Source organism: Neoarius graeffei, chromosome 17 (assembly GCF_027579695.1).
Source record: "Neoarius graeffei isolate fNeoGra1 chromosome 17, fNeoGra1.pri, whole genome shotgun sequence".
Taxonomy (NCBI): Eukaryota; Metazoa; Chordata; class Actinopteri; order Siluriformes; family Ariidae; genus Neoarius; species Neoarius graeffei.
The window spans coordinates 11,270,451-11,285,328 of NC_083585.1; the positions used below are offsets into that span (position 1 = coordinate 11,270,451).

General features: G+C 42.7%; 1 protein-coding gene across 5 annotated transcripts in view; it reads right to left on the reverse strand.

The window, feature by feature from the left end:
- Positions 1–14,878, reverse strand: part of c2cd3 (C2 domain containing 3 centriole elongation regulator) — a 103,163-nt gene that overhangs the window by 54,381 nt on the left and 33,904 nt on the right. For all 5 annotated transcript variants that reach the window (XM_060943715.1, XM_060943714.1, XM_060943717.1 and 2 more), the window contains 6 exons: positions 9,001–9,148; positions 5,863–5,933; positions 5,495–5,695; positions 5,274–5,383; positions 5,026–5,141; positions 4,796–4,927 (listed from right to left, as the gene is read on the reverse strand). In XM_060943715.1, coding sequence (XP_060799698.1) covers positions 4,796–4,927; positions 5,026–5,141; positions 5,274–5,383; positions 5,495–5,695; positions 5,863–5,933; positions 9,001–9,148 — 778 coding nt within the window. The remainder of the gene's footprint in view (positions 1–4,795; positions 4,928–5,025; positions 5,142–5,273; positions 5,384–5,494; positions 5,696–5,862; positions 5,934–9,000; positions 9,149–14,878) is intronic.

The following is a 14,878-nucleotide window of genomic DNA, read 5'->3' on the forward strand; positions in this document are numbered from 1 at the left end:
AGGAAGTACAACTCACTCTCCATACCAGAGGCACTCGAAACTGCCAAACAGCGACTAACAGCTCTGGCCACCCGGTTGAAGAGATACACCAAGGAGGGAGAGGCCAGGAGAATAAACAAACTGTTCTCCACTGAACCAGCCAAGGTGTACTCTCAGTGGCAGGGGAACAACAACCGGTCAGACCCACCAAGAGCTGAGGTGGAAAAATACTGGAAAGATATATGGGAAAGAAAGGCATCACACAACACTGATGCCCAATGGTTAGTGGACCTAAGAGCTGACCACAGCAACCTCCCAGAACAAGAACCAGTAACCATCTCAATGGCAGACATCCAAGAAAGAGTGTCAAAGATGAAGAGCTGGACAGCACCAGGCCCCGATATGATCCATACGTACTGGCTGAAGAAGCTAACTGCACTCCATGAACGCCTAGCAGCACAGATGAACCAGCTGCTGAGGGATGGGACCCACCCAGAATGGCTAACCCAAGGCAGGACAGTCCTAATCATGAAGGACCCCCAGAAGGGACCCATCCCATCCAACTACCGGCCAATTACCTGTCTCTGCACAACATGGAAGGCCCTGTCAGGCATCATTGCGGCAAAAATGAGTAAGCATGTGGCTCAATACATGAGCGAGGCACAGAAAGGAATTGGCAGTAACACCAGAGGAGCCAAACACCAGCTACTGGTCGATAGAACAGTCGCCCGAGACTGTAAGAAGAGACAGACCAACCTGTGCACTGCCTGGATTGACTACAAGAAAGCCTACGACTCAATGCCACACACATGGATACTGGAATGTCTGGAACTGTATAAGATCAACAGGAACCTAAGGACCTTCATCCAGAACTCAATGGAAATGTGGAAGACAACCCTAGAGGCCAACTCAAAACCCATTGCCCAAGTCAACATCAAGTGCGGCATATACCAAGGAGATGCGCTCTCACCACTGCTGTTCTGCATAGGCCTGAACCCCCTCAGTCAGATCATCACGAAGAGCGGCTACCGATTCCGTAGTGGGGCAACAATCAGCCACCTGCTCTACATGGATGACATCAAGCTGTATGCCAGGAACGAACGAGAAATAGACTCGCTGATCCACACCACCCGGATCTACAGCGATGACATAGGGATGTCATTCGGATTGGACAAGTGTGGCCGGATGGTCTCAAAGACAGGCAAGATGATCCGGACTGAGGGGATTGACCTACCAGAGGGCAACATAGGTGATATCCAAGACAGCTACAAGTACCTTGGCATCCCACAGGCTAATGGAAACTATGAAGAGGCCACAAGGAAGTCAACCACAGCCAAATACCTCCAGAGAGTAAGGCAGGTCCTGAAAAGTCAGCTGAATGGTAAGAACAAGGTCCGAGCCATCAACATGTACGCACTACCAGTCATCAGATACCCCGCTGGTATCATAAACTGGCCAAAGGAGGAGATAGAAGCCACAGATATCAAGACTAGAAAGCTCCTCACCATGCATGGAGGGTTCCACCCCAAGTCCAGCACCCTGAGACTATACAGTAAGCGGAAAGAGGGAGGCCGAGGGCTAGTGAGCGTCAAGACCACGGTCCAGGATGAAACATTGAAAATCCGAAAATACATCAGAAAGATGGCCCCAAAGGATGAACTGCTAAGTGAATGTCTCAGGCAGCAGAACCCTGATGAGAGTGCAGAGGAGGAGGAGGAACAGACAACCTGGAGGGACAAACCCCTACATGGCATGTACCACCGTCAGATAGAGGAAGTGGCTGATATCAAGAAATCCTACCAGTGGCTGGATAATGCAGGACTGACAGACAGTACAGAGGCACTAATCATGGCAGCACAAGAACAGGCCATAAGCACAAGAGCCATAGAGGCCAGGATCTACCAGAGTAGATCAGACCCAAGATGCAGACTGTGCAAAGAAGCCCCTGAAACAATCCAGCACATAGTAGCAGGGTATAAGATGCTAACTGGATCAGCGTACATGGAGAGGCACAACCAAGTGGCTGGGATAGTATACAGGAACACCTGCAACCAGTATGGAATAGAAGTACCCAAGTCCCAATGGGCCATACCACAGAAGGTGGCTGAGAACAACAGGGCCAAGGTTCTGTGGGACTTCAGCTTCCAGACTGACAAACAGATCCTGGCTAACCAACCGGACATAGTGGTGGTGAACAAAGAACAGAAGAGGGTGGTGGTGATAGATGTGGCGATCCCAGCTGATGCCAACATCAGGAAGAAGGAACATGAGAAACTTGAGAAGTATCAAGGGTTGAAAGAGCAGCTGGAACGGATGTGGAAGGTCAAGGGTTGCGTGGTCCCCGTGGTAGTGGGGGCACTTGGGGCAGTAACCCCCAAACTGGGAGAGTGGCTCCAGCAAATCCCAGGAACAACATCTGAAGCCTCAGTCCAGAAGAGCGCAGTCCTAGGAACATCGAAGATACTGCACAGAACCCTCAAACTCCCAGGCCTCTGGTAGAGGACCCGAGCTTGAGGATGACATGGATACCACCCCCCCGCCGGGGGTGAGAAGGAGATTTTTTTTTTTATATATATATATATATATATATATTTTCAGGGTTCTCCACGAGGGGTTTTAGAGGTGCGGGCCGCCCCCCTTTCTGTGATTCCCGCCCCCATTTAATTTCTGCCGCCCCTTTACAAAAGGAAGAGACGTCTCTTTGTTTTCTTTGTGACAGATAGCCTTTCTCTGTTGGAGTACCGACAACGCGACAACACCCGAGTGTGAAACTAATTGTGTGTGTGTGTGTGTGTGTGTGTGTGTGTGTGTGTGAGAGAGAGCGAGCAGCCCCTCCCCCACCCGCGCGCTGCGCTTAGAGACACAGAAAAGCACACAGAAAGGGCAGTATTTGCTCAGAGTGCACCCTCCAAACAACGGGGAATTACACGAAATCGGCAGGAGATATTCACAAAATTCTTTCACAGTGAGTGCCACAAGGCTCTCCTGAACAAGTTGATGTAATTTTTTGTCTGTAGTGTAAAAAATGAGGACGCTAGAGCGAGTTAAAAACGAGTGACTTTTCTGATTTTGCAGTACAAGCGCTGCCACGTTTATAATGGGAGTCTATGGGGTAGCGCGCCTGTCCTCTACTTACTTTCAGTCTTCTCATTCAAAAACTGTAGGGGTAATCGATAAGGGTCACTATCTGTAGGTCATTTATTTTAGACATATATCTAGTTATCTGTTCATTAGAAGAATGAGCCGTGTAGTCCGTTGGTTGAAATTGATCCATTTTGTATACGAGTGCAACAATATTCAGCTGTGTTGTTGACTGACAAGATGGCGGCTGTTTACATTCCAGCCGGGATTCGGTCACGACTGCAAGAGGTCTATAAAACCGTATTAACTATATGCTGATTGGAAAAATAATTTTTTTTAGAGAGTAAATTACATTGAAAAGATGTTGTTTTAACTATATTATATAGTTAAAACAACATCTTTTCAATGTACTTTACTCTCTAAAAAAAATTATTTTTTCCAGTGGTGCCTGCAATTACATTTCCATTTCAAACAATGTCAGCTTTTGTGGAGCAGTGTGAATATAGTTAATACAAAAACTTTTCTGTACTTTTCTGTTCTTTTTTTGTAGTTTGCTAAATAAAAAATTATTTTTTCCAGTTCCATTTCAAACAATGTGTCTGAATATGATGTGTACGTGTGTAATGTTTGATGTATGATGTGTTTTGTACCAGTCCAATTGATTCCTCTATTCTAAATTATTACTATTTGAGAGTATTTTATGCAAATGTCATATGTAAATTTATGCAAATTTGTTTCAAGGTCATCCAATCGACCCCCACCCCCTATATTTTCAATCCGTGGAGAACCCTGATTTTATATATATATATATATATATATATATATATATATATTAGTGCTGTCAAAAATGTCGCGTTATTAACGCGTTAACTTGACTCAATTTTAACGGCGATAATTTTTTTATCGCAAGATTAACGCTCTGTGACATGATGCCACGCCCCGCACAGCCAGAGTCCTCTGCCCTCCCCCGAAGAGCCACGGTGCTCGGCTTTTTCCCATCGGCGGCTCCAGCCCCACTTTGCAGTGGCTGTGACAAGACGTGTTATGCTCTGCAATAAAAAAAAAAAACATGGGTACAACCAGTGTTCGAACTATGCCGATATTTTCGGGGGGGTCCCTTATTTTCCCTGGGGGGGGGGGGCGCTTGCGCTTGTCTCAGAGCGCGGATCTCCATCGCGCGCTCACTTCGGATATGCAAATGCTTCCCGTTACACACGATTGCTATGTCAATAAACATCATTTTGCCAATATTTTAGAGACCCCCCAACATTTCCCAAATCATGTTTTCAAGGGATCTCATGTCTGTTTCAGGGGATCTCGGATCCCCCGTGTACCCCCGTAGTTCGAACGGTGAGCAAGCCCATTCACTTTTTTATGCTGATAAGAGGATTACAATGGTTTTTCATGTGACAAAAATGTGCGATTAAATTGCGATTAATCGCGAGTTAACTATGACAGTCGCGACATTAATCGCGATTAAATATTTTAATCGCTTGACAGCACTAATATATATATATATATATATATATATATATATAAAAACAACTAAACTGTTATGAAGCTACAGAGGCAGCTTCAAAATATGCTTGATTAATTGTGCAAAGCTGAGCAGATTGTGTAAACTGTGTAAACAAATGAAAATACCAATGAAAATGTTTTTAAAAAAATTTACAACTCTGGGAACAGATCCTTCAAATGTCCTCCAAAAGTCATAACAGTTGAATGGTTTTCTGACCTTGAGAGGTCCAACGTCCTGACTGGTGAAAGCTCCGTCATGTCTTTGGACAGGAAGTGAAGCGGTGATACACAGCCGATCACTCTGAAGCAAAGTGCGCAAGGGGAATATAGCTGTCCCTAATGGAACAGGCTAAAGCAGAAAGAAGGTTTAAAGGAGACTCTTTATATTTCACCAATTTATACAATTTATTTTATAAATACTGAAAGATTACAGATATCCATACTTACTTTCTTTTGATGACTCTTCAAGTAGACTGTAAAGCTAAGGTTTGTGTCCCACCAGTGTTTAAGAGTGGGACCACTGAAGCCCACTGAAAAGACACTTCGATGCTGAAATTTCACCACTAAACCCCCCCCCCCCCCCCCCCCAAAAAAAAAAAAAAAAAAAAAAAACAATAAAAATAATACATTATTTGTACCATTTTATTATTGACACTACACTGTGGTAATACCTCATTAATACAAAACACACTCACCGCCACCCACAACTTTATTGGAGACAACTCGTGTGACCTCTACAGGAACTTCTTTCCCAGTATCATTATTAGCAGATGGTAATGGAAAGAGGTATTCAACAAAATATGAGCTGGAAAAGAGATAAAATAAACCACCGGTGAATGTATACAAAGGTAATAATTTCTATCACTACACAGGATATGCAATATTAAAAAAATAAATCAATAAATTTGGGCCATACCATTTCTTAGTCGTGAGAGGTAGAGGTGGTCTTCCTTTCCCTGAGTGCTTTCTTGGTATACTAGAGATATTGTTTGTGGGGACTGATAACTGTATGACTATAACTCTAGCAAAACTGATGCTTCTAAGAAGTGAAATCCTATCCACACTTAGCCCATGGAATGAATTGTGTCCTGCATGTTGCATGACATCCAAATCTAGCCTTTAAAGATGAACAGGAAAAAGGAACAAGCTGCAATTAATAATGACTGGAGCAGAATTCCTCTGACTGTCACTATGTAAAGTTAACAAAAAAAGTCTTTGTTAACCACACAGAATTTGTCAATTGTCTAACTGATGCTGTTAATGAATGCTAATCTAAATGTTTACCTAGCATTTTTGTCCAAGCTCTTTTGCTGCTCAGGCTCATCATCTCCTGCACCCAAACAGCCATCAGTCATCTGAAATCAGAAAACCCACATAAAACAAAGTAGTCCTGAATAAAAACAGAGCTTGTAATATGCAGATAGTGTATAACTGCACAAGCATATCTATAAAACTGCAACAAAACAAAATACTTATATTTATCTCCTTTCCATTTACAACCCGTTTCCAAAAAAGTTAGGACGCTGTGTAAAACGTAAGTAAAAACAATGCTACAATTTGCAAGTCATGGAAACTCTATTTCACTGAAAATAGTACAAACACAACATATCTAATGTTGGAACTAAGAATTTTTTTTTTAAATATACAACCCCGATTCCAAAAAACTTGGGACAAAAGTACAAATTGTAAATAAAAATGGAATGCCATAATTTACAAATCTCAAAAACTGATATTCACAATAGAACATAGACAACATATTTTGATATTTCGAAAGTGAGACATTTTGAAATTTCATGCCAAATATTGGCTCATTTGAAATTTCATGACAGCAACATATCTCAAAAAAGTTGGGACAGGGACAATAAGAGGCTGGAAAAGTTAAAGGTACAAAAAAGGAACAGCTGGAGGACCAAATTGCAACTCATTAGGTCAATTGGCAATAGGTCATTAACATGACTGGGTATAAAAAGAGCATCGTGGAGTGGCAGTGGCTCTCAGAAGTAAAGATGGGAAGAGGATCACCAATCCCCCTAATTCTGCGCCGACAAATAGTGGAGTAATATCAGAAAGGAGTTTGACAGTGTAAAATTGCAAAGAGTTTGAACATATCATCTACAGTGCATAATATCATCAAAAGATTCAGAGAATCTGGAAGAATCTCTGTGCGTAAGGGTCAAGGCCGGAAAACCATACTGGGTGCCTGTGATCTTCGGGCCCTTAGACGGCACTGCATCACATACAGGCATGCTTCTGTATTGGAAATCACAAAATGGGCTCAGGAATATTTCCAGAGAACATTATCTGTGAACACAATTCACCGTCCCATCCACCGTTGCCAGCTAAAACTCTATAGTTCAAAGAAGAAGCCGTATCTAAACATGATCCAGAAGCGCAGACGACATCTCTGGGCCAAGGCTCATTTAAAATGGACTGTGGCAAAGTGGAAAACTGTTCTGTGGTCAGACGAATCAAAATTTGAAGTTCTTTATGGAAATCAGGGACGCCATGTCATTCGGACTAAAGAGGAGAAGAACGACCCAAGTTGTTATCAGCGCTCAGTTCAGAAGCCTGCATCTCTGATGGTATGGGGTTGCATTAGTGCGTGTGGCATGGGCAGCTTACACATCTGGAAAGACACCATCAATGCTGAAAAGTATATTCAGGTTCTAGAGCAACATATGCTCCCATCCAGACGACATCTCTTTAAGGGAAGACCTTGCATTTTCCAACATGACAATGCCAAACCACATACTGCATCAATTACAGCATCACGGCTGCGTAGAAGAAGGGTCCGGATACTGAACTGGCCAGCCTGCAGTCCAGATCTTTCACCCATAGAAAACATTTGTCGCATCATAAAATGGAAGATACGACAAAAAAGACCTAAGACAGTTGAGCAACTAGAATCCTACATTAGACAAGAATGGGTTAACATACATACTGTATACACCCCCCCCCCCCAAGGATTGGTGCGCTCACAGAATAATCATAACCGTAATAAATCATGATGCAAAATATTTGATCATCGCTGTAACTCCATTTTCCGCATACCCAAAACCAATACGATCGTGTGTTTTGATCTAAACGGAAAGCCTCAGGGTCAAGGTCACTACCTCACCAAAAGTAGTAACTTAAAATCACTACACCATATAAAAATTGAGTTATAAATCTGTGATTTTGTTTTTTAAAACGAAAGCTGAAAGTTAGGTATAGAATATGTTTCTTACAGAATATGTTACAATGGTAGCTGGTCTTGTATGAATTTCTGAGCTATAAAATAAAGTTGTGGTCTATTTTTTACCGTTACGTGTTATTTGTGTGCGGGGAGGGACACACATTAACAATTTGCATGTGTAGAATGGAATTTTCAACTCCAAGAGTTAGAAGTTGATCATGCTTCCATTTGTGGTCTTTCTGTTACGCGGGTGATCTGTTCGGACGTTATCACTGAAAAGGTGAGTTTTGACAGTTTTATTTTGTTTTAGTCTTGCAGTATAAGGCAATAGAATGTTTCTTTTTCATCTTACTTTCATATTTTGTAGTGTTTGTGTATTTTTGGCCAATATTTTGCAAGCATGCTCAATTTAGATCAAACTTTTGATAGAATCCACGGCCAGTCATTTTGCCCCGCCCTCGCCTCGCACTCCATCCGTAGTGATGTCCCGTTGCTCGCGCGCTGCAGCAGAGACCTGCGCAACCTTCAGCCGGTACAGTTGCTGTTCTTTTACCACTGTCGTTATTCTCATCTTTCCGGTGTGTTCTTGATTTTTCCCTTGTGTCCTATTTCGCTGTATCAAATACCCAAAATGTATCATATTATTCATATTTAAGTGAATAATCAATTCAGTCATCATAACTTGGCATTTTTAACGCAAGCAATAAAAAAAGAGGAAATGTATTCAATATTTTCACTCATCTGTGAAGGAGGGGCTTTAATTCTTCATGATGCAGTTATTTTATATGTAAATCAATTTTACAAAAGCATTTGAATTGTAACCAAAAAAAATTTTCACAGAGGAGGCCAGATAAAGCAAGATGCTATCTTTATTCTTATTAAACATGACAAAATTAACATTGAGTGTTAGGTAAATGCAAAAAAAAAATAGTCAAATTAGAAAATTTATTTTTTGACCATAATGTCCCAAATAAGAGACCAGTTTCTGAGACGGACACACACAGTATTAGTTTTTGTTTGTTTTACACACCATCCCAACTTTTTTTGGAATTGGGGTTGTAGGGTTGTATTTGGCTGATGCGTTTATCCTAAGCAACTAACAATTCAGATAAGATATAACTGAGTAGTTAAAGGTTAAGGGCCTCGTTTAAAGCAGCTTGATGGTGCTGGGATTTGAACTTGTACCCTTTTGGTCACTAGCCCCAGTGTCTTAACCACTGAGCTATCACTGCCCACACAGAACTTACCGAAGCCTTATAGAACACGTTCTCCAATAGGCTCTGGTCACATAGGGGATCACTGAGCTCACTGTCCATAAGTACGCTGCTGCAGCCAGAGAGAGAGCCAAGAAGAGAACCTTCTCCTTCCCATACGGCAAGCTCAGATCCATTAACACTGAAAACAAAGAATGTACAACGTACCTAACGTTTGTACAGTGTAAACAGCATACGATTTATACATATCAAATTACATGACTTGAACATGTCTTACCACAAACCCATCTCCAAAATTGTGAAAAAGTAGGCATCTTCATGCAAGTATGACAAATTATACCTTAAGTTTAACTCAAGTATTTTTCAATCCTATCACCTTTCTGTGATTATATAGTCACTCAACCAAGTTTCCCTGTAGTGATCAAAGAAGGGTAAGAACACTGACTCATAACACCATTAAAACAAGTCGATGGGCACTTGTTAGAGAAGTCAAAATGTTTATGTAATAGGCATCTTTGAAAAGTATTTCATTAATTGTTCTAACAAACAAAACATATAAACTATTAGTCTGTAAATTTTGGTGGGGCTGGGACCTTTGCTGGCTGAGTTATAAATTTTTAAATCCCTTCGCACGCGAGCGGCTGGAGCCAGGGCTCATGCTAAAGCTTTTTGCGAGCTGCACTCACTCCTGACGTCAGATCGGGCCATACCTGGGCTCATTCCAAAGGTCTCAGGGAGAGGTATATGCCTGTAAAGTTTGGCAGGGTGGAGTTTGTGTGGCCAAGTTGTGAATTTTTAAATGCTGGCTTGAGCCAGGACTCATATTAAAGTTTTCGGCAAGTAGCGCTTGCACAGGGGATTTGGGGGCGAATAATGGGCTGAGGAAGGGTTGTACCAGGCCATGCCTGGGGAGATTTGAAAAGGCTCGGGGAATGAGAGGGGCCTGTAAATGTTGATGGGGCTTGGACCTTTGGTGGCCGATTTATGTGAATTTTTAAATCCACGAGCACGCGAACGGCTGGAGCCAGGGCTCATGCTAAAGCTTTCCACGATCCATGCTTGCTGCTGATGTCGGTTCGGGCTGAGCCTGGGCTCATTCGAAAGGTCTCGGAGCGAGGGATGTGCCTGTACAGTTTGGCAGGGCTAAGACTTTGGGTAGCTGAGTTATGAATTATTAAATTCAGGCCCACATTTCATAGGCTGTGTTACAACAATGCATTCACCCAGTATAACATTTGGAAGAAAATTAGAAGTAGATTAGACCAATATCTTTACAATTTTTCATGGGCCATCCAGTTTGATGCTTTTGAAATACAGACAAACAAATGCAAAATCACTGGCATAGGTGTTATTTAGAGACCCATCGACCCATCTTTTCAACGGCCAATACTAGACGTCGACTGGTAATTTTCTGCAGCAACGGGCTTTAAAATTCCCATTTGGGAATCCTTCGGAGTGTGTTGTACGTGTGCTTGGAACCCAGCCATTACAGGAAACACCTGATGCTGATTTGAGCACAATCAGCACGCTGTTTTCACAGAGACTTTGTGAATTATTCCGTCAGGTATGCAACAGTAAACGGGTCTTTTACTTTTAAGTGCAGGAAGAGTGTATTAGCAGGCATGATATTTACAAAAATGAAACTGAAAGCATTGTCATAAACATGGCTACACATAAACGTGACAGTAATGATACTTCACAAAGCCTCGGTCTCTTTATATGCGTGCGCTGATTGCGCTCAAATCAGTATGAGGTGTTTCCCATAATGACTGGGTCCCAAGCACGCACACAAAGTGCTCCAAAGGATCCCCGAATGTAAATGCACTTTTTAAGTCTCAGTGAAGGACCCCAAACAACACAATAAATCTGCACCACACGTGCATGTTTCTCTGGTACTATGTTTGCTCTCCCTTATTTTTGAAGCACGATGTGATTTGCTGCTCAGAACCAATAGCGTACTCCCATTGGCCAGCATGCGGCACAGCAACCATCCATCATCCTTGTTTCATGCTACAGCCATGTTCAGCTGCCAGCCCAGGCTGCCTGCCATGTTGTTGCTGAGGACGTGATGGCGATGTACATGTAAAGGTTAGCTTCTGTGGTTGGGACGGCCCTTACCAATTTACCACACCAAACTGGTAAGGGCCGTCCGACATTATCAGGACTCAGCATTGCAAAATTAGGCACAAAGGCTACATGTGCTGTCAAATGGCATAAAATAAAGAATTTTCATGAAATTATTTGAGCTGACTGATTCCTTTTTCAGAAATTTACTACATAAAAACACCTTATTTTAAGAGCTTCTCATTCCACGATTGCACCAGAGGGCCCCAAATTTGCTTCAATATTTCAAATTTTCCCAGGGCAGCATGCCCCTGAACTACCCTAGCAGGTGCCCCTGCTGACATCATCCATTACCTGATCCATCCATCCATCCATCCATCCATTATCCTGTTCTACAGGGTCGCAGACAAGCTGGAGCCTATCCCAGCTGACTATGGGCGAGAGGCGGGGTACACCCTGGACAAGTCGCCAGGTCATCGCAGGGCTCCCTGCCAACACCCGTTTCTCAATTTCTAGATAATACCCTGATTACCAGTGAATGTCCGCAGGTCCAGCTTCATTTCCCCACTATGAGATATTTTATATATATATATATATATATATATATATATATATATATATATATATATATATCTCACAGGTGGCTTCTCCAGTGAGGAGAGGGAGGAAGATCCTCCTTAAAAATTCTAAGAATAAAAAGTTGAAATTGTCTTGACCAATTTAATGAATTGCTGTCCTTGAATATTACTATTTTACTGCCAAATACGACATATACATTATATTCGTTTCTCTGGGTGAAATTACATTAGCACCCCCTATCGCTCGCTATTAGAAATTACTGCACGGAGGATCTTCCTCCCTTCGGCTCCCATTCACTCCGATTCAAACAGTCTCCGGCACTGGCGGCTCGTGGTTAACATAGACTTCAATGAGAGAGAGGAGGAAAATCCTCCTCTAAGAGGGTGGGACTAGCTAAGAGATCTGACAAGTGCTACAAAATATCAACCAATAGGCTGCAGCCCTAGTTGCGCAATGAACCAATAAGTAGAGGCCTTAGCTGCCTGGGGGGAGGGGTTATCTTATCAAACTTAACTTCTAGATCCGGTGACTCGGGCACTTCGGCAGTCAGAGCGAGAACGGCGAGGTGGAAGTGGATTGACTATGTTATAGATATTCTACGAATAAAGTAATGGAAACAGAGGACGTGGTGAATGTTTTGCTTGCAAAACCCTTCCATGGGCTGAGCTACAGTGAAAAATTAGCCATCAAAGCAGCAGGTAGACCAACCCCTAAAATCGAAATCACAAAACCCAATGGCAAAGGCAGTACAGTGAATGCTACATGGTTTGCTAGGTACACATGGCTCACTGGTAGCGTTACCACCCATCGATTATATTGCTGGCCCTGTTTGCTAATGAACAATGCCAAATCACAAGCGTGGAGTGTTCATGGTTTCAATGATTTAAAAAATCTAGATAGGGCAACCAAACGCCATGAGAAGTGTCAAGACCACGTTGGTGCTGCTATCCGACTGTCCTTACTAGGCACCATGCCAATAGATAGGGTGGTAGACGAGGGTGTGCGGCTGCAAATCCAGCAGCACAATGCTAAAGTGAGTCGCAATAGAGAGGTATTAAAACGTCTGATAGATGCAACAGCCTACCTAGGCATGCAAGAGTGGTCACTGAGGGGACATGAAGAAGGGGGGAATTCGGACAATAAGGGCAATTACAGGGAGCTAGCGGAGGTTATTGCTCGCTATGATCGTGTTCTGGCAGAGCATCTGGAAAGTTCGACTGTCTTCACAGGCATGTCAAAAACAATCCAGAATGATCTAATATCCGCTATAGCTGGTTCAATTAATTCAGAAATCCAAAAGCAACTTAACACGGCACCCTTCTTCTCGTGGCAAATCGACGAGACCACAGACATAAGCTGTCATTCACAGCTGTCTGTCATCTTGCGCTATGTCGATAATCAAGGTACAATTCAGGAACGCTTTCTAGGATTTTTTGATGTGTCCAGTGGTCGCAGTGCACAATCCTTGTTCGATTTCGTGCAGACTGAGTTGTCAGGTTTCAATTTCAAGGATAAACTTGTCGCTCAGACTTACGATGGTGCTGCGGTCATGGCCTCGGACTTGAATGGCCTTCAGGCTAAAGTGAGAGAATTGGCTCCCTGTGCAACATTTGTCCACTGCTATGCACATCGCTTAAACCTAGTTTTAAGTCAGGGTGTTAAGACCATTCCCCAAGCAAAATACTTCTTTGCTCACTTGGGTGGCTTCACGTCTTTTTTCTCCAAGTCCAGCAAGAGGGTTTCTTTACTCGAGGAGTTCAGTTGCGCCCACATTCCCCGGAGCGCTCCCACTCGCTGGAACTTTTCCTCTAGGGTCGTGAACACGGTTGCTTCAAATTATGACGAACTACTTCAGATTTTCGAGAACATTACTGAGCGCCCAATGATGGATGATGAGACAATATGTTTAGCTGATGGTTTGAGGTCGAAAATGCAAGAGTTTGAATTTGCGTTTTTACTCTTCACTTCTGAGCAGTTGTTTTCGCACACTGACGTGGTGTTTGACATCTTGCAGCACAAATCCATGGATGTCGCCTTTTGCAAACGGCGAATAGAGAATCTCCTGCAAATATTGGATGAGCTAAAAGTACAGAGCGCCTTTGACAAAATCTACTCCAGGGCTGCCTCTCTAACAGAAGACCCTGACTTGTCTCACAGGGTCAAAAGAAGGCTGCTTAATCCCCGTCAGTCCTACAGAGCACTTTATGATTCCATCCACGACAACTTGCGCACTCAAATAACTCAGCGCTTTCAACACCTCGACCGCTTGCGCTTCATGGAGCTTTTGGATGCGGCGAAATTCGACTCGTTCAAAATATCATTTCCTACGCAGCTACTGTCAAATTTGATGGAGACATATGGCCACCTTTTTGATCAAGAAAAGCTGAGAATCGAACTGCAGCATTTTTATCACAATGCAGAAATAAATTCATCAAGAAAACTTTGCGATGCCCTTGGCTTCATGAAGTCCAGCGGTCTTGATGGGGCGATGCCACAGTTGTACAGGCTCATGTCCCTGATTGGAACAATTGGCGCAACCTCTGCAGGGGTTGAAAGGAGTTTTTCGTGCCTCAAGAGAATTAAAACGTACACACGCAACGCAATGGGGCAGGAGAGATTAAAACATCTGGCCATTATTTCAATTGAAAAAAAGATTCTCAAGACACTCCAAAAAGATCCAGCGTGGTACGATCAGGTCACAGATAGATTTGCAAATCAGACAGCACGGAGAATTGACTTGATATATAAATAGGGAGCCTCAATCAGTTGGCCTGAATCATTCCTTAACATCAATGTTTGTCTTAAACACGGCTATATCCCATGTAAATAGTTGTGAAATAATGTTATTGTTGTTCTTTTACTTGTTGACTGTTGCCAGTTGTTTGACACCGTGGAAAGGATGTTAATGAATTATTCAGGAAAAACTATTATCAACTCGACCCGTGCGTGTAACTATAGCCGGTCCAGCAGGTGCGGTCGCATTGGGGCCCGTGACCTTCAACCAAGCATTCCTTCCTCCCTCACTTTTACAAAAGCCAGCCGCCACTGATATATATACACAGTGGTGCTTGAAAGTTTGTGAACCCTTTAGAATTTTCTATATTTCTGTATAAATAAGACCTAAAACATCATCAGATTTTCACACAAGTCCTAAAAGTAGATAAAGAGAACCCAGTTAAACAAATGAGACAAAAATATTATACTTGGTCATTTATTTATTGAGGAAAATGATCCAATATTACATATCTGTGAGTGGCAAAAGTATGTG